Source organism: Anser brachyrhynchus (assembly GCF_964034855.1).
Source record: "Anser brachyrhynchus genome assembly, chromosome: 29".
Taxonomy (NCBI): Eukaryota; Metazoa; Chordata; class Aves; order Anseriformes; family Anatidae; genus Anser; species Anser brachyrhynchus.
The window spans coordinates 1,829,262-1,853,037 of NC_137722.1; the positions used below are offsets into that span (position 1 = coordinate 1,829,262).

At 69.7% G+C, this 23,776-nt stretch overlaps 2 protein-coding genes across 22 annotated transcripts in view; both read right to left on the reverse strand.

Annotated features, from left to right (window-relative positions):
* PCBP2 (poly(rC) binding protein 2) overlaps positions 1-11,689 on the reverse strand; it is a 16,490-nt gene extending 4,801 nt beyond the window's left edge. For 2 of the 18 annotated variants that reach the window (XM_080570851.1, XM_080570841.1), the window contains exons 1-14: positions 11,395-11,687; positions 9,010-9,122; positions 8,587-8,610; positions 8,450-8,482; positions 8,027-8,143; positions 6,469-6,600; positions 5,722-5,850; positions 5,255-5,329; positions 3,333-3,419; positions 3,025-3,090; positions 2,809-2,862; positions 2,037-2,078; positions 909-981; positions 448-486 (exon numbers count right to left, since the gene is read on the reverse strand). In XM_080570851.1, coding sequence (XP_080426977.1) covers positions 448-486; positions 909-981; positions 2,037-2,078; positions 2,809-2,862; positions 3,025-3,090; positions 3,333-3,419; positions 5,255-5,329; positions 5,722-5,850; positions 6,469-6,600; positions 8,027-8,143; positions 8,450-8,482; positions 8,587-8,610; positions 9,010-9,078 — 940 coding nt within the window. In that variant the 5' untranslated portion in view covers positions 9,079-9,122; positions 11,395-11,687. Of the gene's footprint in view, positions 1-447; positions 487-908; positions 982-2,036; positions 2,079-2,808; positions 2,869-3,024; positions 3,091-3,332; positions 3,420-5,254; positions 5,330-5,721; positions 5,851-6,468; positions 6,601-8,026; positions 8,144-8,449; positions 8,483-8,586; positions 8,611-9,009; positions 9,123-11,394 lie in introns of all 18 variants that reach the window. The other 16 variants (XM_080570853.1, XM_080570852.1, XM_080570857.1 and 13 more) reach the window with 10 other exon arrangements.
* Positions 11,690-13,944: 2,255 nt separating this feature from the next.
* On the reverse strand, positions 13,945-23,593 carry AMHR2 (anti-Mullerian hormone receptor type 2). 4 transcript variants are annotated; one of them, XM_080570864.1, is made up of 14 exons: positions 23,064-23,513; positions 22,776-22,937; positions 21,982-22,152; positions 21,229-21,318; positions 20,786-20,895; positions 19,868-20,092; positions 18,965-19,079; positions 18,716-18,876; positions 17,811-17,958; positions 17,596-17,723; positions 16,437-16,604; positions 15,228-15,267; positions 14,459-14,625; positions 13,945-14,410 (listed from the first exon to the last, which is right to left on the reverse strand). In XM_080570864.1, the coding sequence occupies exons 1-14, from the start codon at positions 23,086-23,088 to the stop codon at positions 14,375-14,377; spliced, it is 1,746 nt and encodes a 581-aa protein (XP_080426990.1). In that variant the 5' UTR covers positions 23,089-23,513; the 3' UTR covers positions 13,945-14,374. The 4 variants fall into 4 exon arrangements, 3 of the variants coding, with proteins under 3 accessions (XP_080426990.1, XP_080426989.1, XP_080426988.1); XR_013942579.1 differs by lacking the exon at positions 13,945-14,410 and adding an exon at positions 14,768-15,107 and having other exon boundaries at positions 14,484-14,625; positions 23,064-23,593; XM_080570863.1 differs by lacking the exon at positions 13,945-14,410 and having other exon boundaries at positions 14,585-14,625; positions 17,811-18,876.
* Positions 23,594-23,776: the final 183 nt, after the last annotated feature.

Genomic DNA, 23,776 nt, shown 5'->3' on the forward strand with positions numbered 1-23,776 from the left:
GAACCTCGAGACCTCACCGGGAGGGGGTGTTTTTGGCAGGGGGTGCACAGCGGCGTGGCCGTGCCGGTGAGGGCGACGCTCCCCCTGGCCTGAGGGGTCAGCCGCTGGCTGGGGGGGGGTAAAAGGGGAGCTGGGCCCCCCCCCGGTGCCCAAAGCTTTCCAAAAAAAGAGAAAAAAAGAGCATCGGGCGCCCAGCGGCTGAGCCCTCCACCTCAATTCTGCTCTCCGCTGTCCAGAGACCGAGCTGACTCCTCCTGGGGCGTGCGTGGCCAAGGCAGCCGGCACCCGCAGCCCTCCTGCGCCCCCCGTCGTGTCGTGTCCCCCCCCCGAAAAAACCCACCCCCCCCCCCATAAAAACCCAAGGCGGGCAAGGCGCTTCGCAGGGAGACCCCGGTCAGCACCGACACCCCGGAGAAGAACTACAGGATTTTGTGTTTTAATCATTACCCCAATAGCCTTTCACCTCTGGAGAGCTGGATTCAATGCCTGTTAAGACACAAGCGACAATGAGTTGGGGCCGCCTCAGCTTTAGAGCCCCCGGGGGGGGGGGGGCGGCGTGTTTTTTTTTTAAAAAAAGCCGTCTTTTAGCGAGCCTACAGCGAATTTGGCACAACCCAGCAGCTGCCTGCTCGGGCCTGGAGCAGCCGGAGGGGAGCGAGAGAAAGGGTGCTGCGGGGCCGGGCTCGGCTCCGGGTGCGGAGGAAGGGAAGCGGCGCGGAGGCCCCCTGCCTGCTGGGCCCGACAAAAATCGGCAAAAATCGTTACCTGGGGGGTTTTTTTGTTTGGTTTTTTTGGTTTTTGAGAGCCCCAAGCAGAGACCCCGCTAGAAGGGAGCCGAAGCTCCCGGGCCGGCCTTCGGCGCGCGCTAGCGTACGGAGGAGGAAGAGGAGGAGGAGGAGTTTCCGTACCACTGAATCCAGTGTTGCCATGAGACATTGGAAAGTGTGACTGTTGCATTGCCAACTGGTGCAGCTTGGTCAGCTAGAGGGGAGAGAAAAAAAAAGAGAGAAAAAACAAAAAAAAGGCTGCTGTTAGCCGCTGCCCCAGCCCTGCGGGGCCGGGACTCGCAGCGGGCACCGAGGCGGCGTGTGTGTGTGTGTGTGTGTGTCCCCCAAAAGGCTGGGAGCGGGCTGGGTGCTGCGCCCACCCCCCCGTTTCCCCCCCCCCCCTCCCCGAGGAGCTGGGGGAGCTGAGCAGAGCGGAGCAGCAGGGCCGAGGCCGCGGGGTGCTCGCACCACACCATGCGGGGGGGGCAGAGCGATGCGATGGAAGGGGGGGGCGGGATGGAGCCTGGAGCCACGACGCAGCCCCGAGCCCGGCTTCCTCCTGGCTCCCCTCCTGGCCTGGCAGAGCCCCCCCTCATCACAGCCCCCCATCAGAGCCCACCCCCCCCATTAAAGCCCCCCCTCGCTGCTCTAAGGCTGCCACGGGACCCCCGCCAAGCCTGCAACGAGCCCGAGGGACGAGCACAACATCAGAGGTCCCCAAAGAAGCCGGGGGCAGCACCCAAAGGTGGGGGGGGGCACCCAGACCGTCACCCCCGTCCCCAGCAGCCCCCCCACAGGCTGGCAGCAGCCTGGGGTGGGCCAGATCCATGCCCCCCCCTCGCTACCACCTGCGGCCAGCCGTCCCCTGCCCCGGGAGAGCCACGGTGACAGCGAGGCCTGTCGCCATCATGCGCTGTGGTGGGTTTTTATTATTATTATTATTTATTTTGTTTTTGTTTTCCCCCCTGGGGGGCTCGGTGCCGAATTCGGGAGGGGAGGGAAAGCCGGAGCTCGTGTGAAATGCCAAGCCGGGGAGAGAGAGAGGGGAAAAAAGGAGGAGGGGAGCGTCAGAGAGAAGACGGAGGAGGAGGAGGAAGAGGAGAGCTCTGAGACCAGGTGAAGCTGGCTGCAGGAGGGCGAGCGGCGAGTTTTTTTTGGGGGGGGGGGAGTTTTCAGGCCGAGCTGACGAAGCGGGGAGAAAAATTTCGGAAGGTGGGGAGGGAAAAGGGGGGTGGATTTCGAGACAAGAAGTTGTAAACAAAAACTTACATCTGGCTGTGGAATGGCATACTGTCCTTGAATGGTATAGGCCTACAAAAGGAGGAAAAGAGTTCCTATTAACGACCATCGGACAGCCACCCAGGGGCAGATCTCAGCTAGCCAGGCGGAGAGCCACGGGGAGACTTCTCCGGGGCGGGGGGAGCGGGGCAGGAGAGGCAGGGGGACGGACAGTGCTGTACCAAGCGGTCTCTAGACGGGGTCGGGGTGGGGGGGGGGAGGGAGGGAAAAAAAAAAAAAATAAAATCGCTCGGATTGGCCTTAGGTGGCGGTTACGGGGAGGGGAGTGGGCAGGATGGCGCCGTCCCCCCCCCCAAAAAAAAAATAAAATAAATCAAAAGGTGGCAGACGAACGGAACGGCTGGGATCTTGATGGAGAAGATGTATGGTGTGGTGGAGTCCGACACTGCTCCTAGCCCTGCGCCCCCCGCCTCGCCGACAGGGGAGGGTCTCCAGCGCCCGCCAGCCCTGCTAGCTCCCGGCCCCGTCCTTCTTCCCCGGCCCCAGCAGCGTCCCCCCGGCCCCCCCCAGCCCCCCCCCCCAAAAAAAAAACAAAAAACAACAACAGTCCCGCTGCGAGTCCTCTCGTCACTCCGCACGCCTAGGAAAAAATGTCGCCGGGCCAAGCTAGAGGTTTACTGCCGGAGCTGGCTACCGCTGCTAGAGACGAGGCAAAGAGTCGGGGGGGGGCGGCTCAAGGCAAAAGAGAGGCGCTCGGGGTCGTGGGGGGGGGCGTGGGGGGGGCGGGGGCTGAGTGCCTGACCTGCCAATTCCACGCCTCGAGGTTAGGGGGACAGCCACGGACCGCCGAGTCCTCCTGCAGCTACCCAGAAAGGGCGAGTCACTGGCTGGGGGCCTGGCTGGCTAAGGTTGGGGGTGAGGGGGGGGCGGGCAAAAAAAAAGGGGGGGTGTAGGGGTTGGGGGGGGGTCGGGAGAGGCAGGGGGGAGAGGGGGGTACACAGCCTCACTTCCAGGTCACCGGAAGAACTGCAGCCCAGGCTGGACTTGGCCCAAGTTCGTTGCCATGCAGTGGCTGCCGGGTGGCCTGCGTGAGGAGAGGTTTGGTGGGCTCAGCGCCCGAGGTCCCGCGCGGACAGGAGTCCGCAGCGCAAAAAGCCACCGGGAGAGGGGGGTCTTTTTTATCGTTTTTTTTTTTTTTTAATCATCATCATCATTTCGTCGGATTTTTATTTTGGGGGGGCAGGGACGGGGAAAATGCCACCCTTGTTGGCAGTCTCAGAGAGGCCAAGGATTGAACGGGCCGTGGAGACTGAACTCCCCTCTCACCTCCTGAGGTGGTCCCTCCAAGTCAGAGTTGAGGCACATGGATGGGGCGGTGTGGGGGTAGCTCGCACTGCCGCTGCTGTACCTGTCCTGTGGATAAATTAGAGGGCTTCAGTCTCCAGGGCTGGCAATCCGAAAACCTTCCGCTAACGCCAAAAATAAAAAAAAAAAAGTCACCGTCGCCCCCCCCCCCGTCGGCTCTCGCTTTCGGAGGTGGAGGTGGTGGTGGTGGGGGGGGGGGGGGCCCTGAGCTACGCACGGCCCTGAGCTGCGGGGGACGGAGCGCGACCCCCAGGCGGGCTGGGCCCGGGCCGGGGGTGGGGGGAGAGGGGTGGAAGATTGGGGGGGAGGGGGGGGTGAAGGGGGGGGCGGAAAAAAAGGGGGAAGGGGGAGGGAAGAGATGCGTGGCCGGCGGGAGCCTGCTCCTCACTGCTCTAAGGGGGAACGGCAGCCGGCTCCCGTGCTGGGGGGGGGGGGGGGGGGGAAGGAGGGGGGGGGCGCACGGCAGAGCCCTCGCCCCCACCCCCCCGGCAACAAAAAGGCACCGGGGGGTGTGGGGGGGGTGGGGGGCGATGCCCAGCGCTCCCCCTCGCTGGGGGCAGAGCAGCAGGAGAAGCTGTCGGAGAGAGGGGGGGCTGACGAGGAGGAGGAGGGGAGGAAGGAAGAGGCAGGGAGGGCGAGGGGGGGGGGCGCCGGGGCGAGGGGGGGGTGTGAGGGGTGGGGGGAGGACAGCAGCAGCTCCGTCCCCGGCTGAGCGTGGCACGCAGAGGCCCGGCTCCAAGGAGGGGGGGGGGCGAAGGGGGGGCGCCGTGGGCAGCCCCCCACGTACGGAGCTGGCTGCAGTCCCCCCCCCACCCCCCCCAGCCCCCCCAGCCCGCGGCCACAGCGCTGGATCCGGCCCGCGTGGCCGTGGCTCTGCCCTAGCAGGACCCTCGGGGCTGGCAGCAAGGGGGGGGGGCGCACTCCGGGCTCTCCCCCCCCTACACCCCCCCAATCCCATCCCCAACCTCATCGTGCCCCCACCCCCGGGGGGGGGCCCTCCCTGGCAGCACACGGAGGCAGCGGATGCGTCTGCGAGTCGCCCTGGTGCTCCCAGCGGTGCGGCAGCCCCGGGAGCCGTGACCCCAATCCCCCCCCCCCCAAAAAAAAACCCTCCTGTCTCGCCCAGCGGGGACCAGCGCGTCCCCAAAGGGCTGGGGGGGGCACTCGGGGCTTTCCAGCAGGGTCCCGAGGGGGCCCTGTCGCCTGCGAAAGCAGCGCTGGGGCTCACGGCCAGGGGGTGGCACGGGGCAGACCCCCCCGAGGAGCAAGCGGCTCCCCTGGGATCGGCGCAGGAGGGGCTGGGCCCCCCCTCCCCTGGTGGCTACAGCCCTACCTGGCGCCCTCCCCCCCCCCCCCCCCATCAGGATGAGGCCTTTCAGCTCCCCCCACCCCACCCCCCCCAAGGCACGGGACACCCCAAAAGCCAGCCCCGGAGAGCACAGAACCCCAAATCCCCCCCCCCCTCAGGCTTGGGGGGGGGGGGCATCACCCACATGAGGCACACGGTGCCCCCACCGAGGCGGGGGGGGGGCACAGACCCGAGCCGGCCGCTGCTCGCCCCGGCCCGATCCCGTCCCCAGCCACCACCACGCCGGGACTTGGCCCGGTGGCTCCAGGACAGTTTTGCCAGCACCCCCCCGACCCCCCCCTTCCCCAAATCTGCCCCCCCCCCACACCCCCACACCCCCCCCCTCCGCCCTCCTGCGCCCCGCAGCTCAGCAGGGAAGGCTCGGAGCAGGGCTCGGGGAGGCCCCGAGGCAGCGGCGCAGGCGGGCAAGGCACGCGGAGCGGCTGAGTGCGCGCCGACGGCCCCCAACAGGCACCCCAAAACAGCCCCCCCTGGCTCCCCCCCCCGCACCCCAGGAGCAGAGGAGAGGCCTTACCTGACCGCCTGCAAAGATGACGGGAGAGCTGGATGGCTTGGGCCGGTACGGGATGGTGACGCCCTTCGGGGGAGACTGGGGGACAGGCGGAGAAGGCAGGTCAGGCACCGAGCGCCGCCACCGCCAGCCGCCCCCCTCCCCGCGACCCCCCGGGACCGCAAAATAATCCTATTTCCCCTCCCCTCCCCCCCTTTCCAAGCAGGGAGCACGCGAGGGAGGCTCGGGGCACAGCGCTGGAGCGGCAGGATAGTGCCACTCGGCATCCCCACGCGGGACAGAGCCGCGAGCGGGCAGCGGGTCGCGAGGACCGGGCTCGAGCCCGCTTTAAGGGGCTCCGAGCCGCGCGTTTTAACCCCCGACCCCCCCCCTTATCCCTCCGGCAGCCTCCTCTCCGCCCTCGGGGGGTTTCCTCCCTGCCCTCGGGGGGGTTTTTCCATCAGTTGGGGGAGGCAGCGGGATATCCCTACCTCCAGCATGACGACGCAGATCTGTTTGACGCACTCGATGATGGACTGTGGGATCCCGGCGATGGTGATGGCTCGCTCGGTCGAGTTGGGCAGCATGTCCCCCGCCACCTGCACCTGCGCCCCCGTGCTCTGCAAAAAGAAAAAGAAAAAAAGAAAAAAAAAGTGCCGCGGTAAAAAAAAAAACAAAACAGCCGGGGAGAGAGCCGGGCAGGGCGCTGAGCTCACCGCGCGCGGCGGCCTCGTGGCCGAGTTATACATAGCCCAAAGCGCCCCCCCCCTTTTCGCCCTTCTCCCCCAAAATAAAGCCCGTTAATCCCAGCTGGAAATAATTCGGTCGGAGGAGGAGGAGGAACAGGGCGGGAGCCTCTCCCCAGGACCCGAGCCCGGGGTTAATCCCGGCGGCAGGTCAGCAGCACCCGGCGCTGAGCGGCATTACGTGCCTTCCTCAAGGGGGGGGAGCTGGGGGGGCTTGGCAGGCTGATGGCACGCAGCCCCCCCCCTGCTACCAGCTGGGAAAAGGGCCTGGAGAGGGGGGGAATTTAGAGCTGGGGGAACGGGGGGGGCAGGAACCCAAGCGCCCAGCTCCGAGGGGCGCTGCCAGGAAGCGGAGGCCGTGCCCCGGGTCTCAGTTTCACGAGCGCTAAAAATACCCCGAGCTCTTCACAAAGGCCAAGCGCCGCCGCCCCGGGGGGGGCCAACGCGAGGATTTGCCCCCTCTGCACCCCCCAAGGGGGGGCCAGCACCTACCTCTCGGATCTCTTTGATCTTGCAGCCCCCTTTGCCGATGAGGGAGCCGCACTGGCTGGCGGGTACCACGAGCCGGAGGGTGACCGGGGGCCGGCTGGCGGCCGTGCTGTTGGTCATGGAGCTGCTGATGTCCTGCGAGGAAGAGGGAGGCGCTCAGGGGGGGGCCGGCCGGGCTCAGGACCCTCGCCGGAGGGCCGGGGAGGAAGGAGATACGAGGGGCAAGCTGGGCCAAAGCACCCCCAGGTGCTCCCCGGGCCCCGTTTCTCGGGGATTTTTGTCAGCTGTGGAATCGCCACAGCCCCGTTTTTGGGGTGGGAGCGGGCAGGTGAACCCCTTTGCTCGCTGCGGCTGTGGAAATGCGGGGTTTGTAAACCACCGCGGAGGTTTTTGGCCACCAGAGAGGTCGGCCACAGCCGAGCGGGAACCCGCTGCGCTGAAGGGACACGGGGCTGGGGGCTCAGCACCCCCCCCCTCCTTGCAGACAGCTCCTGGTTTTTATCTCAGAGCCTCCCCCGTAACGAGGAGCAGTAACGAGGGTGAGGGCAGGAGCAGCCGGGGGGAAAACGAGCCCTGCGCAGAGAGCAGCAGCCATGGGCGCAGGGGGAGGGGAGGCCGGGAGGGCTGAGCTGACCTACTAAAGGAGAAGCCGAGCGGCAGCGGCGAGAGCCGCGCCTGGACGGGGCTGAGCCCGCGGGAGGGCTCCCAGGACACGGCAGCAGCTCAGGGCTCAGAAATTTTCGGTATCCAGCCGAGCAAAGGGGGGGGGGGGACACATCTGCCAGCATCAGGCCGCCTCCTCCAAAGAGGGGCCCCAAATTAAAATGGGGGTGAGGGCGCTGGGAGTTGCGCCCCGCAAGAGAGGGGAGAGGCAAGGGGCCGTACCCGCAGCAGGCGAGGGGAGCTCCCCGCTTCCAAAGGCCGTGGAGAAGCCCAAAAGCTCCTCACCCCGCAGCCCTCGAGGGCTTTAACGCCCGCAGCCGGGATTTGGGCCCTCTGGGACCAGCACCCCCCCAACTCAACCTGCGGTTCCACGGGAGCGGGGCAGGATGCGGCTCCTCCTTCAGCGCCGCGGCACCCCCGGGGCCCTCCTCAGAGGGGCCGGAGGCGAAGCTGAGCCCCCGCCGCACCCCGAGGCGGGCAGGGAGGCAGCAGGGCAGGCCAGGAGAACAAAGCAAGCACGGCTCCGAAGCCCTGCTCCCGTCTGAAGCCATCTCGGTGGTGGCCACAGGGCGTTTGCAAGCCCCACGAGTCCCCACGGGGCCCCAGGGCTCGGCCAGCAGGCGCTTAGGGACAGCGAGCAGGCAGGAGGGAAGCGCCGCTGCCTGTACCCTGCACCCTGACCCCACGCGGGGCAGGGCAAAGATCCGCCTCGGCCGGGCCAACGCCGCCAGCCCGTGCGGAACGGAGCCCGGCCACCCCCCCAAAAAAAAAAAACAAAGCTTCCCCTCGTGCTCCCGGCCCCCCAGGAGCTGCAGGGGGGGGCAGAGCCAGCCCTGCCCGGCGTCTTCACGGGGGGAAACCCGTGCAGGGAGGCGGTGAAGGGACGGCGGCGACGCACCTCTTCCAGTTTGTCGATGATCATCGCAAAAGCTTTGAAGATGGCGTTGGTGGGGCCGGCGAGGGTGATGATCCGCTCGGGGCAGTTCCCTTCTGAGATGTTGATGCGAGCGCCGCTCTGCGGGGAAGGAGAAGGAACGAAAAAAAAAAAAAGCCAAGAATTAAAAACAAAACTAAAACAGAAGCACGGCGGCGCCAGCGCCGAGCCCCGGCCCTCCCCGCGGCGCGGGGCAGCCATCTTAGCCTCGCCGCCTCCCCGCCCCGCCAGGACTACAACTCCCAGCACGCCCCGCGCCCGCCGCCGGCTCCATCTGCTGCCGGGGACGCGCGCCGGAAAATTCCTTTCAAGGCCGCCGCCGCCGCGGCCCCCCCGGCCCCCCCCACCCCCCCGGGCACCCCCCCCCCTCCCAGCCCCGGCGCTCACCTCCTCGCGCATTTTCTTCACCGACTCCCCTTTCTGCAGGAGGGAGAGAAGGGAGAGGGGTTAGCGCGGCTGTTTTGGGGGAAAAACGGGCAAAAAGAGGAGTGGGGGGGGGTCGGGGGGGGTTGCTGCTCGCTTACCTTCCCGATGATGCTCCCGACCTCCTGGGGGGGGAAACAAAAGCAGCGTTAGGAGCGCTCAGTGCGGGGGGGGGGATAAAACATCCCCAAGAGCACAAAGTCTCAACTGGGGGGCAGCCCCCGCCTCGCAGCCCACGCGGGGCTCATTTCGGGGGCCCCCAGCACCACCCGCAGCCCCCCCCCAACCCCCCAACCCCCCCCCCCACCCCCTTTCCCCGTGGTTATTTTTATTGCCGCGCTCTCGGAGCGCTGCCGCGGCCGTCACGAGCTGCCCGAGGCCCGGCCGGGTGCCAAGGAGCGCATTCCTCGCCTAATGGCGGCAGCGCCGGGGCCGCGGGGAGCCGCGGCAGCGGGGCCGGAGGGGTTTTGCCCCCCCCCCACCAGGGTTTGGGGGCTGGGGGGGGGTTTGGGGGGGCGCCGTACCTTTCCGTGCATGAGTAGCCGGATGGTGAGCGTGACATTTAATCCCCCTTCAATGACGCCGGTGTCCATCTTGCGCTGCGGAGGGTCGGGCTGCGACGGCGGGGCAGCGGGAGCTGTGGGGGGGGGGGGAGAGAAGGGTCGGCTCTGAGGCGCCCCCCCGGCCATTTCAGGCCCCATCCCGAAGAGATTCGAGCCCCCGAGTTTGGTTTTTCCCCCCCCCCCCCGGCACTTTTTAGGGCCCGTTCCCCACCCCAAGGTGCCTGGGAGAGGGCAGAGCCCCAGCAGGCTGCTCCTCGCCCCCACGGCGGGGGGGGTTTGAGGCCAGGCGCTGCGCCCCCACCTGCCCCCCCCCAAGGGCCACCCTCGCTCGTCCCCTGCTTTGGGGGCTTCTCCTGCAGCCCCGGGACTTGCCCCGACTCGAAGCCTCCGCACCTCAACCCGGAGAGGGGCTCCCCCCACACCCCCGGCAGCCACGGCCCCGCTTCCCTTCGGTTTAACCCGCTCAGGGTTAAAACAAAACCCAAAAAAAAGAAAAAAAATTAAAAAAAATCCCTTCTCCGGGCCGCGGGAGGTGCTGAGCGGCCTCTGGGGCCGGCTCCCAGCCCATTTCCTCCAGGCAGGCCAAGGCCACGCGAGCGCCCGGCCGGGTTACAACCAACCTGCGACCGGAGCGGTTGCAAAACAGCGCGGCGGGGCTCGGCAAGCCGCCCAAAAAATCCCCCCCCACCCCCTAAAAAATAAAAAATAAAATAAAACCCAAGCAGCTGAACCCCAAATAAACCCCCTTTGGGCCGCTCTCCGCTTCCGTCGGCGCCTCCAAGTTTAAGCAAGGCCGGGGAAGGAAAAAATAAAAGAGCCGGGCGGAGGGATTAATCCTGCGGGGGCCGTGCCGAGCTCTGGGGGAACGCTCTTTTAGGGGAAAATCGCTGCCACCGGTGATTTTCACCGAATCGGCTCCTTTTGGCCCCATAAAAGTTGGCACCGGATCAGCCCCGAGCCTCGTTTGGGGGAGCGGGGCTGGGACCAGAGAGCCCCGAGCCCGGCAGGGGGGGGATTTGAGCAGTTGGGGGGCTCCCAAAAGAAGGAGGAATTCCCCCAAACAGGGGGAAATGCCCCCCAAAAAAAGGGGGGGGCCTCCCCCAAAAAGGGGAGAGACCCCCCCAAAACAAAAAAAAAGGGGGAGCCTCGCTGGGCTGCAGCCCCGCTCCTCCTCCTCCTCCTCCCGGCAGCCGCTCGGCCGCCTTCGTTAGCGCTAATTAGCCGGCCCAGCAGCCGTCCTGCCGGTCCAACGAGCCGCGGCCGGTCCGGCCCGCGTCCGTGGGGACAAAAAGCTGCAGGCGGACCCCGGGGGGGGGCCCCGAGCCCGGGGGGGGGGAGCCCCCAAGCCCTGGGGGGGCCCTGCTGGGAAAACTTCCCCCAAACTTCTCCTTGGCCCCGGGCAGGGCAGGGCACGTGGGGGCCGGATCCTGCTCCCAGTTTGGGGCCGGGTTTTTTTTTTTAGGGGGGGGGAAATTGGGGCTGGGGGTGCTGGGGACGGGAATGGGGCCGGGGGGGGTGGTCCCCATGGGGGGGGGGAGCAGAGATCCCGGGGGGGGGGGGGTTTAAAAACAACGGGGGGGAGGCCCCGGGGGTAAGGGGGGGGGAGAGGCCTAGGGGAAAGCAGGGGGGGGGCTGGGAGCGAGGCTCGAACCCAAAAGGGGGGTCCTGGGGAGCCCCCCCCGGGGGGAAACCGGGACTCGGGGCTGGGCCCGAACGGGGGGGGCGGGGGGGGCACAGGGCTCCGCTCCCCCCCCCCGTAGCAGCGCCTCCGGCCCGGATCCTTCATTAAAAAAAAAAAGGAGGGGGAGGGGGGGAAGAACAAGGAAACTAGGCGAAAAAAAGAAAAAAAAAGGGAAACTAGTAAAAAAAAAAGGGAAACCGGCCAAAAAAAAACACGTCAGAAAACAACGAAAACGGTCAAAAACCGAAAAAAAAAAAAAGCTCCGAAAAAAAAATCGTTTTAAAAAAAATTAAAATAAAATATAGGTTTAAAACGTCCGGGCCACCCCCCCGGGAAGAAAAAAAGGGGAGGGGAGCTCCGGTAACCGGGGGGGTGGGGGAGGGGAAGGGGGGAGGGGCAGCCCCCCCCCCCCCCCCCCGCGCACCGCGCGCGCAGGCCGCGGCCTAGGCCGCGAGTAGGCCTCGGGCAGGCCCCGGGCTGGCGGCGGGGCGCGGCCGGGCTCGGGCCGGGGCCGTGCGGGCAGGGGGCGCCACGCGAGGCCGCGGCTCGGCGGGCGGGGAGGGGAGAAGCGGGGAGAAGCGGGGAGAACCGGCGAGAAACGATCGTGACGGGGCGCGCGGGGGGGGGGTTAAAGGAAGGGGGGGGGGGGGGGGTGCGGGGCCTACCTGGAGCGGCGGCGGCGGCGCCGGTAACGGGAGGAGGAGGAGGAGGAAGAGGAGGAGGAGGAGGGGGGGAGGAGGGGAGGGAGGTGGGGGGGGAGAGGGAGCGGGCGGGACGGCGGCGGGCGGCGGGGAGGGGGGGGGCGGCGGCGGGCGGCGGCTGCTCCTGCTGCGGCGGCCGCGGCGGCTCTGGGCGGGGGCGGCGGGAGCGGCCGCTTTACGCCCGCCCCGACCCGGAAACGGCGGCGCGTAACCAGCGAGGCGAGCGGGGGAGGGGCTAGAGCGGCCCGCCCCCCCCCCCGGGGCGGTGTCGGGAGCGGGGCTGAGCCCGCCAGGGGCATAGAGAGGAGGGGCCGGGGGTAGAGAGGCAGCGGGGGGGGGGGCAGGAAGGGGGGGGTAAGGGGGGGGGCAAGAAGGGGGGGCAGGAAGGGGGGCGATAAGGAACGGGGCAATAAGGAACGGGGGGCAGGAAGGGGGGCAAAAGGGGGGTAATAAGGAAAGGGGGGCAATAAGGGGGGCAATAAGGGGGGTAATAAAGAAGGGGGGGCAATAAAGAACGGGGGGCAAAAAGGGGGGCAAATAGAGGGGTAATAGGGAAAGGGGGGCAATACGGGGGGCAATAAAGAAGGGGGGGAATAAGGGGGGGTAATAAGGAAAGGGGGCAATAAGGGGGGCAATAAAGAAGGGGGGACAAAAAGGGGGGCAAGAAGGGGGGGGCAAGAAGGGGTGGGGGGTTATAATGGGGGGCAGTAAGGGGGGGCAATAAGAAAAGGGGGCAATAAGGGGGGGCAATAACAGCGAGGCAGTAAGGGGAGCAATAAGGAAAGGGGGGCAAGAAGGAGGGCAAGAAGAGGTGGGGGGCAAGAAGGGGGGGCAATAAAGAATGGGGGGGCAATAAGGGGGGTAATAAAGAATGGGGGGCAATAAAGAAAGGGGGCAATAAGGGGGGGCAATAAGGGGGGGCAATAAGGGGGGTGCAAGAAGAAGGGCAGCGAGGGAGGGCAATAAAGAAAGGGGGGCAATTGGGGGGAGCAATAAGGAAGGGGGGCAATAAAGGGGGGGCAGGAAAGAAAGGGGGCAGGAAGGGGGGGGCAAGAAGGAAGAGGGCAAGAAGGGGGACAAGAAGAGGGGCAATAAAGAAAGGGGGTCAATAAGGGGGGGCAATAAGGAGGGGTGCACAAAGGGGGGGCAATAAGGGGTGGGGAGCAATAAGGGGGGGGCAGTAAGGGTGGGCAATAAGGAAAGGGGGGGCAATAAAGGGGGAACAGTAAAGAAAGGGGGCAAGAAGGGGGGGCAATAGGGAGGGGGGCAAGAAGGGGTGCAAGAAGGGGGGACAGTAAAGGAAGGGGGGCAATAAGAGGTGGGGGCAATAAGACAGGGCATTAAGGAGGGCAAAAAGGGGGGCAAGAAGGGGGGGCAAGAAGAGGTGGGGGGTAATAATGGGGGGCAATAAAGAAAGGGGGCAATAAGAGGGGGCAATAAGGGATGGGGGACAATAAGGATGGGGGGCAATAAGAGGTGGGGGCAATAAAGGGGGGCAATAAGGGGTGGGGGACAATAAGGGGGGCTGGGGGGGCAATAAGAATTGGGGGGTGAAACAAGGCTGGGGGGGCAATAAGGGGAGGGGGAGGCCATGGAGGGTGGGGGCAACAGGGGCTGGGACAGCAAAGGGGGGGGCAACGGGGAGCAGGAGGGGGAGGGGGCAATGGGGGGGGCAGTTTGGGGGCAGCTCCCACCCCAACCCCCCCCCCCCCCCCATGGGGTCAGTGCACATCACCCCCCCCCAACACCCCCCCGCCCCCCCCCCCCGGCACAAAGGAGGCGCTGACACAATTTGGGGGGGTCCCAGGGCTTTATTGGGGGGCGGGGGGGGGCACCCGTCGCACCGCGCGGCACCCCCCGACCCCAACCCCCCCCCCCCAGGGCCCCCCAGGCCCACAGGGGGAGGGGGCATGGGGGGGGGGGCATGGGAACGGGGACCTCATGGGCATGATGGGGCGCGGGGGGGCACCCGTGGGTGAGCGCGGGGGTCAGGGGGAGATCGGGGGGGTCATGGGTGGTCATGGGAGGTCATGGAGATCGTGGTGGTCACGGGTGGCCACGGGAGGTCCCAGGTGGCCATGGGTGGTCACGGGTGGTCACGGGTGGTCATGGGTGGTCAACGGGTGGCCATGGGAGGTCCCAGGTGGCCATGGGAGGTCCCAGGTGGCCATGGGTGGTCACGGGTGGTCATGGGTGGTCACGGGTGGCCATGGGTGGTTATAGGAGGTCATGGGTGGTCATGGGTGGTCACAGAGATTGTGGTGGTCGTGGGTGGTCATGGGAGGTCCCAGGTGGTCATGGGTGGTCATGGGTGGTCAACGGGTGGCCATGGGTGGTCATGGGTCATCATGGGTGGTCATGGGTGGTCATGGAGATCGTGGTGGTCGTGGGTGGCCACGGGAGGTCCCAGGTGGTCATGGGTGGTCATGGGTGGTCAACGGGTGGCCATGGGTGGTCATGGGTCATCATGGGTGGTCATGGGTGGTCATGGAGATTGTGGTGGTCGTGGGTGGCCACGGGAGGTCCCAGGTGGCCATGGGTGGTCACGGGTGGTCATGGGTGGTCATGGGAGGTCCCAGGTGGTCATGGGTGGTCATGGGTGGTCAATGGGTGGCCATGGGTGGTCATAGGAGGTCATGGGAAGTCCCAGGTGGTCATGGGTAGTCACGGGTGGTCACGGTGGTCCTGGGAGGTCCCAGGTGGCCACGGGGATCACAGGGATCACGGTGGTCATGGGTGGTGACAGGAGGTCCCAGGTGGTCGTGGGTGGCCACGGGTGGTTGCAGGAGGTCAAGGGAGGTCCCAGGTGGTCATGGACATCGTGGTGGCCACGGGATCGTGGTGGTCGCGGGAGGTCCCAGGTGGTCGTGGTGGCCACGGGTCATCACGGGTGGCCACAGGAGGACACGGGTGGGCACGGGAGGACGTGGGTGGTCAGGGGTGGTCACATCTGGAGATGGGTGGCCACAGGAGGACACGGGTGGTCCTGGGTGGCCACGGGAGGACGTGGTAGTCACAGGAGGACACCGTGGTCCTGGGTGGCCACGGGAGGACGTGGGTGGTCACGGGTGGTCACAGGAGGACACGGGTGGCCCCAGGTGGCTCCAGGTGGCCCCAGGTGGCCCCGGGTGGCCCCGGGTGGCATCAGTCGGAGTCGCTGCTGGAGGAGGAGGAGGAGGACGACGACGAAGAGCGCTGCAGGGCCAACGGGACACCGTGAGCACCAGGGGGGGTGTCCCCAAATCCCCCCCCACGCCCCCACCAGGACACCGTGAGCACCGGGGGGGTCCCCAAATTCCCCCCCCTGCCGGCCCCCCGTGTCGTCCCCCCCCCCCACCTTGTGCTTCTTCTGAGCCTTCTTCATCCTCTTCCTCAGCTTCTTCGCCGCCTTCTTGTCCAGCCCCGGGGGGACCAGGGGGGGGCACCCCGAAGGGGGGGGGCTGCAGGGGGGGGCACCCCGGGGGGGGCAGAGGAGCGCCGGGGGGGTACGGGGGGGCGCCGGGGGGGTACGGGGGGGCGCCGGGGGGGCACAGGGGGGTCCCGGGGGGGTACGGGGGCTGCCCGAGGGGTAGGGGGGGGCTACGGGGGGGGGGGTAGGAGGAGGGGGGGGGCGGGTAGGCGGGGTTGGAGGGGGGGGGGCTGCGGGGGGTACACGGGGTTTTGGGGGGGCGGCTGCCCTGGGGGGGGGAGAAAAGAGAAGGTTAAGGGGGGTCCCGACGCCCCCTATTAATGGGGGGGGGGCAGGAGCAGGGGGTGAAGCCCCCCCCCTTTGTTTTGGTGCCCCCCCCCCCCCTTACCTGCGTGGGGGTCCCACATGGCGGGGGGCAGCTCCGGGACCTGGGGGTGGGGGACACAGGGGGTGAGTGGGGCCCCCCCCCGGCCTCCAGGGGGAAACTGAGTCAGGGGAGGTCGGGGGGGGCAGCTGTGACCCCCCCACACCCCAGGGAGGGATACGGGGGGGGGGGGGAATTGAGATTTGGGGGCCCTGGGGGCTTTAGGGGGGCTGGGGGGGATTTGGGGGTGCAGGGGGCATGGGGGGGGGCATGGGTTAGGGGAAGTTGGGGCTATGGGGGGGGGCATGGGGGGGCGCAGGGGGTGCACGGGGGGGCACAGGGGCATTTGGGGGTCCCGGGGGGGGGGCTGGGGGGAATTTGGGGGTGCAGGGGGCACGGGGGGGTCAAGGCTCCGGGAGGCTGGGGGCTACGGGGGGGGGGGGGGGGGCTGGGGGTGCACGGGGGGATTTTGGGGTGCGAGGGAGGTACGGGGGTGCCCGGGGGGGGGCGGGGGATTTGGGGGCGGGGGGGGGGTTGGAGGTGCTGGGGGGGGGTTAGGGTGCGGGGGGGGGGGGAGGGGGGTTCTGGGGGTAAACGGGGGGTCTTGGGGGTGCGCAGGGGGGTGCGGGGGATTTGGGGGCGCTGGGGGGGGGGCGCAGGGGGTTTGGGGGGGAGGGGGGCGCTGGGGGGGGGGGGGTCCCGGCGGCTCCGCTCCCACCTCCGCCGCCTCCGCTCCGGGCGCGGCCCCTCCCGGCAGGAAGCGGCGGGGGGGGCGTGGCCTGAGGGCGGGGGCGTGGCCTGAGGGGCGGGGGCGTGGCCTGAGGGCGGGGCGTGGCCTGAGGGCGGGGGGCGTGGCCTGAGGGCGGGGGCGTGGCCTGAGGGCGGGGCGTGGCCTGAGGGCGGGGGGCGTGGCCTGAGGGCGGGGGCGTGGCCTGAGGGCGGGGGGCGTGGCCTGAGGGCGGGGGGCGTGGCCTGAGGGCGGGGGGCGTGGCCTGAGGGCGGGGGGCGTGGCCTGAGGGCGGGGGCGTGGCCTGAGGGCGGGGGGCGTGGCCTGAGGGCGGGGGGGCGTGGCCTGAGGGCGGGGGCGTGGCCTCGTCCGCTGGCTCCTCCCACGTGGGCGTGGCCTCTCTTCCCCCCCCCCCCCCCCCCCCGTGCCTCAGTTTCCCCGTTTTTTTTCGGGGGAGGGGGCTTCGGGGGGGGGGGGGTCGGGGGGGTCGGGGGGGGGGCCCCCACCTTCTCGTCAGCTCCTCGGGGGCCGCGGGGGGGCGGGCCTCGGGCGGGGGGGGGGGGGCGCCGCGGGGCCAGGCGCTGCAGGCGCTGCAGGGCGCGCTCGGCCGAGAGCCGCGCCTCGGGGTCGGGGTCCCAGCAGTCCTCCAGCAGCTCCTGCACCGCCCCCGGGGGCTGCCCGAAACCACCCCCCCCCACACACGGCCCGCTTCAGGGGGGGGGCACCCACCGGGGTGGGCAACACCCCACCCCCACCCAGCAGGTGCAGGGCGCCCCCGGGTTGAGGGCACCCCCTGGGGGCCCGAGGGTGGGACCCCCAAATAGGGACCCCCCCTGGGGCAACCCTGGGCACCCCCAGGCACCCCCTGGGCAGTGACCCCCAAATAGGGACCCCCCTGGGACACCCCCAGGCACCCTGGGGCACCCTGGGGCGCTGGCACCCAGCGGGGACACAGCACCCAAGGGCACCCCTGGGTAGGGAACCTCCCCCCCCAGTCCTTGGGCACCCCCAAGACACCCCAGGGCAGGGACCCCCAAACAAGGACCCCCCCTGGGGCACCCCCAGGCACCCTGGGGCACCTTGGGGTACCCTTGGGCACTGGCACCCAGCGGGGACACAGCACCCATGGGCACCCCCAGGCACCCCCAGACACCCCTGGGTACCTGGTTAGGGACACCCCCCCCAAGTCCTTGGGCACCCTGAGCACCCCCTGAGCAGGGACCCCCAGTAGAGACCCCCCCGGGGCACCCCTGGGTGTGGGCACCCACTGGGGACACAGCACCCAAGGGCACCCCTGGGTAGGGAACCCCCCCCAGTCCTTGGGCACCCCAGACACTCCCAGGACACCCCAGGGCAGGGACCCCCAAATAGGAACCCCCCCCCCCCGGAGCACCCATGGGTGTGGGAACACAGCAGGGACCTTCCACATGTGGGCACCCATGGGCAGGGACCCCCAAATAGGGACCCCCCCGGGACACCCCTGGGCACCTTTGGGCACTGTCACCCAGCGGGCACCCAGCACCCATGTGCCCCCTGGGCAGCCCCCCCCCCCCCCCCCCCCCGTCTGTAGGGTCACCCCGGGCACCCTGCAGGGCCCTTCCCATGCACGGACACCCCCAGGGCCCCCCACCCATGGGTGCAGGTGGGGAGGGGGGGGGGTCTCACCTGGTGCCAGGCAGGGGGGATGAGCGGGCGCCGCCGCTCGTCCACGGCCAAGCGCCGGAGCTGCGCCGCCGTGGGGCTGGCGCCCAGCTCGGCCTCGTACGCCAGCCGGAATTCGGGCACGGGGGCTCCTGGGGGGGGCCAGGGGTCAGCGGGGGGGCTCGGGGCGGGGAGAGGGTCCCGGGGTGGGGGGGGGGGGGGCACCCAAGGGTGCTCACCGGGGCTGAGGGCCTGGCAGCGCGAGAGGATCTCCCAGAGCAGCAGCGCCAGGGCGTAGACGTCGGCCTGCCGCAGCGCCCGGCCCCACGAGCGCAGGTCCAGGCTCTCGTCCAGGATCTCGGGCGCCAGGTACCGCTGGGTGCCCGCCTGCGCCCGCACACGCCGCTCGCACCACGGCTGTGCACGCACGAGCGCCACGGGCGGGCGGGCGCCGGGGGCGTGCATGCACCAGGGCCATGCATGCACCGGGGTTGTGCATGCACCAGGGCCGTGCTTGCACCAGGGCCGTGCATGCACCAGGTGCATGCTTGCACCAGGGTTGTGCTTGCATCGGCACCATGCATGCACTGGGGCCGTGCTTGCACCAGGGCCGTGCTTGCACCAGGTGCATGCTTGCACCAGGGTTGTGCTTGCATCGGCACCATGCATGCATTGGGGCCGTGCTTGCACCAGGGCCGTGCTTGCACACGCACCAGGGCCCACCCCGCACCGTCTCCCACCCGGCCCGCACTTGCACGTGCGCAGAAGTAGGGCTTGCACTACAGCCACGTGCACCAGGTCCTGGCTCGCACCAGCGCCACGCTCGCATCAGGGCGCAGCTTGCACAGGGGCCACATTTGCACAAGTGCAATTTGCACATGCACAATTTACATGTGCACAGTTTGCACGCGCACCCAGCGCACGTCCACCAAGGCCGTGCTCGCACACGCGGGAGGCTCCAGCTTGCGCTACCGCTCTGCCTGCACGCAGCTCCCCGTTTGCACCAGCACCGCGCTCGCAGGTCCCGGCTTGCACCAGGGCCGTGCTTGCACTCACACTCTGCCCCCCCGACACCCCAAATTGCAGCGCAGGGGGGGGTCCCGGTGCCCGTCCCCGTCCCGGTGCCCGTCCCCGTCCCCGTCACCTTGCGGATGGGCACGGCGCGGTGCCCGCCGCTGCCAGCCTGGGCGCGGGGCGGCAGCGCCAGCGCCAGCCCGAAGTCCCCGATGGCGCAGGTCCCGTCCTCGCGCACCAGCACGTTCTGGCTGCTCAGGTCGCGGTGCACCACGCTGGGCTTGTACAGGCCTGGGGAACGGGGTGGGGGGGGACACACAGAGAAATGTCACGGGGGTGGGGGCGCGGTGACACCGGGGGGGCTGCGCGGGGCGCTCACCGTCGCGCCAAAGCTCCTGGTGCAGGAAGGCGAGGCCGCGGGCGAGCGAGAGCGCCAGGCGCACGCTGCCGGCCCACGTCCCCACGTGCTGGCGCAGGAAGTGGCGCAGGGAGCCCTGGGGACACGGGGACAGGGATTGGGGACGGGGACGGGGCCGCGGGTGGCACCCGTGGGTGCGCAGCCCGGCCCGCAGCCCCCATCGAGTGTGCAGCTGCAGGAGCAGGGCTCGGGCACGGCCGCGTGTGTCCGCGGCGGTGCTCGCGCGTGCGTGCGTGCCCAGCAGCCTGTGCATGTGGGGGTGCGCCCCGAGCAGCCCTTGCACACCCACGGGAACCCCACGCAGCCCGTGCACACCCACAGCAGCCGCTGCATACCCGCGTGCACCCTGAGCAACTCACGCACACGTGTGCAACCCGTGCACCCCCCCGCGTGTTGCTCACCCGTGTACGCACACCCCCAGCAGCCCATGCACCCCCCGAGCATGTTGCACACCCATACACACACATACACCCAGCAGCCCACGCACACCCCAGCACCTTGCACACCCATGCCCCCCCCAAGCATGTTCCACAACCCCCAGCAGCCCATGCACCCCCCCCATTGTGTTGCACACCCATGCCCCCCCAGCATGTTGCACACTCATGCACAACCCCCAGCAGCCCATGCACACCCCAGCATGTTGCACAACCCCCCCAGCAGCCCATGCACCCCCCTGCGTGTTGCACACCCATGCACAACCCCCAGCACCCCTTGCACCCCCCCACTGTGTTGCACACCCATGCACAAACACCCCCAGCAGCCCGCACTCCCCCCCAGCACCTCGCACACCCATTAACCGCCCCCCCATCATCCCAAGCACCCCCCCCTCCCCACCCAGCCCAGCACCCACGGGTGCCCACTCACGGCGGGGTAGAGCTGCAGGACCAGGAGCCCCCCGCGGGCGCGGGGCCCGGCACCGCGGGCGCCCAGCAGCCGCGCCACGTTCTCGTGCTCCATCAGCGGCAGCGCGTGCACCGCCCGCTCGGCCGCGAAGCGCCCGGCCGCCCCCGCCGCGAACGCCTTGATGGCCACCGGCCGCTGCTGCAGGGTGCCCCGCCACACCGCCGAGAAGCGCCCCGCCTGCAGCACCTGCGCCCCCAGCACCCATGGGTGCCGGCGGTTCGCGCCGCCGGGGAGCCCAGCACCCGGCCTCCCACCGGTGTTTGCAGGTCCCCGGGCACCCATGGGTGTCCTGTGCCCAAGGGCTCCCCAGCCCCACGCGCCCGTAGGTGCTGGCACCCCCACCCCAGTGATCCCCCTTCCCCCTGCACCCATGGGTGTCCTGATCCCAGGGGTCACCCAGTCCCATGCACCCATGGGTACTGGCACCCCCACCCCAGGGATCCCCCATCCCCATGCACCCATGGGTGTCCTGAGCCCGGGCGTCACCCAGTCCCATGCATGTCCTGAGCCCAGGGATCCCCCATCCCCAAGCACCCATGGGTGTCCTGAGCCCAGGGGTCACCCAGCCCCACGCACCCATGGGTCCTGACACCCCCACCCCACAGATCCGCCATCCCCAAGCACCCACGGGTGTCCCCAGCCCCTGGAACCCCACCCCCTGGTCCCCTCACCCCCAGGCACCCATGGGCTCCCCCCATCCCTGGGGACCCCCACGCTCAGGGACACCCCATCCCCAGGCACCCATGGGTGTCCCCAGCGCCAGCGTCACCCAGCCCCATCTCCCCAGTCCTGGCCTTCATCGGGCCCCCCCCGAGCTGCTCCCCCCCCGAGCTGCTCCCCCCCCCGTGGGTGCCCCCCCACCCCGTGGGTGCCCCCCACCTGCAGGAAGCGCAGCGCGGGCAGCTCCGGGCTGGGGGGCGCTGGGGGGGCCCCAAGTCCCCGACGTCCCCGGGGGGGCCGCTCCGTCTGCGCCCTCGCCCGTCGCAGCCCTGGGATGGGGACAGGGGGACGATGGGGACCCTGGGGACACGGGGACCCTGGGGACACAGGGACACCAGGGACGTGGCACCCAAGGGTGCGGGACCTGGGGACGCTCAGGAGCCCCCCCACCCTGGGGACATCGGGGCCGTGGCAGCAGGGGACAAGGGACGTGGCACGTGGGGACCCCCGTGCCCGAGGCGCCCCGCGCCCTGGGGACACCGGGAGGTGACAGCAGGGGACACCCGCACCCAGGGACGGGGGGGCACGGGCACCCAAGGGGATGCGGTGCCCCAGAGGCCCCCCCCCCCCCGGGGGCCCCCCCAAAATGTCCCCAGCCCTACCCAGCACGGCCAGGCAGGCGAGGAAGAGGAGCAGGAGGGGACCCGCGCCCCACAGCCACAGCGTCCCCGCGGGTGCCACGTGGCCGGGAGCTGGGGGACAGAAACCGGGGTGACACCGCGACCCCCCCCCCACCACCAGGACCCCCCCTCCCCAGGGCCCCCCCCCCCAGCCTGGCGGGGACCCCAGTGCCCGAGCTTTGGGGCCACCCACGGGTCCCCTCATCCCGTGGATGTCCCCTGCGGGTCCCGGGTCACCCTCAGGGGTCCCCCCCCCTCCCCAAACTGGGTCCTGCGCCCCCCCACCGTGGGTCTTCACCCCCCCATGGGTGCCACAACCCAAGGGCCCCCCCCCAACATCCCACGTGTCCCCTGAAGCTCTTAAGGTCCCCCATGGGTCCCCCCCATACCCCCCCAGCTCTGAGCCCCCCCCCGCGTCCCCCATCTCCCATGGGTCCCCCCAGGCCCGCCCCAGCTCTGAGCCCCCCCTATGTGTCCCCCACCCCCATGGGTCCCTGATGGTCCTGGGGTCCCCTATGGGTCCCCCCCATACCCCCCCCCAGCTCTGAGCCCCCCCCATGTGTCCCCCATCTCCCATGGGTCCCCCCCTTGCCCCCCCCAGCTGACCCCCCCCACGTGCCCCCCATCCCCCAAAGATCCCCCCAGACCCCCCGCAGCTCCCAGGCTCCCTCCCACGGATCCCACTCCCCCCCCCCCCCCCCCCCCCCCCAGCACCCTCCCAGCGCCCCCCAGTACCGGGGGCCGGGGGGGGCCCCCCCAGCCCCAGGGCCCCCCCGTTCCCGCTGGCGTTGCCGTTGCAGAGGTGGCCGTGGCAGAGGCAGACGAGGACGGCGGCCCCGGGGGGGCCGGCGGGGCTGGGGGCGCACCAAGGCGAGGGGCAGGCGGCCCCCCCGCCCCCCCAGCACCCTGGGGACAGCGGCGACATCACTGGGGGCCCCCCCCAGAGACCCCCCCCCCAAGGAACACCCCCCCCTCCCCTCCTCTACCTGCTGCAGGGGACCCCCAGCTTGGGACCCCCCCCCTCCCTGGGACCCCTCCTGTCCCCGGGACCCCCCCTCAGCCCCTGCCCCCCCCCCGCCCCCCCCCAGGCTGGGATCCAGCCCAGCGCTGCCGTAGCCACTTCTCAAGGCCAAGGTCAGGCGGCAGCTGGGAACGGACCCGGCCCCCCCCCTCACCCCCCCCCCAGCTGCGATGAAAGGGCAGGATCGGGCCCCAGCGCCCAGCGCCGGCCCCTCCCCATCCCCACCGGTACCCCCCCATGGCAGGATCAGGCCCCCAGACCCTTCCCCCCCTTCTCTGGAGCCCTCCCCAGGGCAGGATCAGGCCCCCAGACCCTTCCCCCCCCCTTCTCTGGAACCCCACCCCGGGCAGGATCAGGCCCAGCTCCTTCCCCCCCCCCCCATTGATTCCTCCAGGGCAGGATCAGGCCCAGCCCCTTCACCCCTCCCTGGTTCCCCCCCCCCAGGGCAGGATCAGGCCCCCAGCCTCTTCTCCCCCCCCCCCAGTAAGACCCCCCCCAGGGCCCTCACCCTGCACCAGCGCCTGGCTGCGGTTCCAGATGCCGATGCAGCACTGCCGGGGGGGGCAGCGGACGGTGCTGGGCCCCCCCCCCACCTCCGTGCCCCCCCCCAGGCTGCCCCGCACGCTGGGGTGCTTGTAGGACACGCAGCTCAGGTTGTGCCCGGTGGCACCTAGGGGACATCGCGGGGGGGGGGGGGGACACAGGGATGGTGATGGTGGTTCCCAGCCCCCCCCCCCCCAAAAAAAAATCCCCCCCCCAACCCCCTGGGGTGCAGGGCGGGGGGGTCAGCACCCACCTGGTGGCCCCGGCGCCAGCCCCATGGGTGCCTCCGGCCGCAGGCAGGGAGCTGGCAGGATGCGTGCGGGGGCTGCGGAGCGCCGGGACGGAGGAGGAGGAGGATGAGGAGGAGGAGGAGGACGAAGGCTCGGGGCCGGGGGGGGGACAGGGCAGCCTCCGCGGTGGGGAGGAGCGGGGGCTGGGGGCTGGCCAACCCCCCCCCCCCCCCGGGCTGGCCCCCAGCGTTTATCTGGGGGTGGCAAAGGGGGGGCTCCCCACGCCGCTCCCTGCCTCAGTTTCCCCTTTGGGGGCTGAAGGGTCCCCAGCGTGGCCCCAGGGGCCCCAAAGCGTCCCCAGGGTGGCCTCAGGCTGTCCCCATAGTCCTTAAAGTGGCCCCAGGGTCCCCAAAGGTGGCCTCAGGGTGGCCCCAGGGATCCCAAAGTGGCCTCAGAGTGGCCCCATAGTCCCCAGGATGGCCCCAGGGACCCCAAAGTCGCCTTGGATTGTCCCCACAGCTCCCAAAGTGGCCCCAGGGTCCCCAAAGTGGCCTCAGGGTGGCCCCAAGGTCTCCAAGGTGGCCCCAAGGTGGCCCCAGGGACCCCAAGGTGGCCTCAGATTGTCCCCACAGCTCCCAAAGTGGCCCCAGGGTCCCCAAAGGTAGCCTCAGGGTGGCCCCACAGAACCCAAAGTGGCCTCAGAGTGGCCCCACAGTCCCCAAGGTAGCCCAAGGGT

Coding starts and splice junctions, on each gene's coding strand:
- AMHR2 (XM_080570863.1), bottom strand. CDS start 23,088: ATGGGGCTGGCGCCGGGGCCACCAG. Junction 22,153..22,775: donor CAGCCAGGCGCTGGTGCAGG/GTGAGGGCCCTG, acceptor CGCTGTCCCCAG/GGTGCTGGGGGGGCGGGGGG. Junction 19,080..19,867: donor TCCTGCAGCTCTACCCCGCC/GTGAGTGGGCAC, acceptor CCGTGTCCCCAG/GGCTCCCTGCGCCACTTCCT.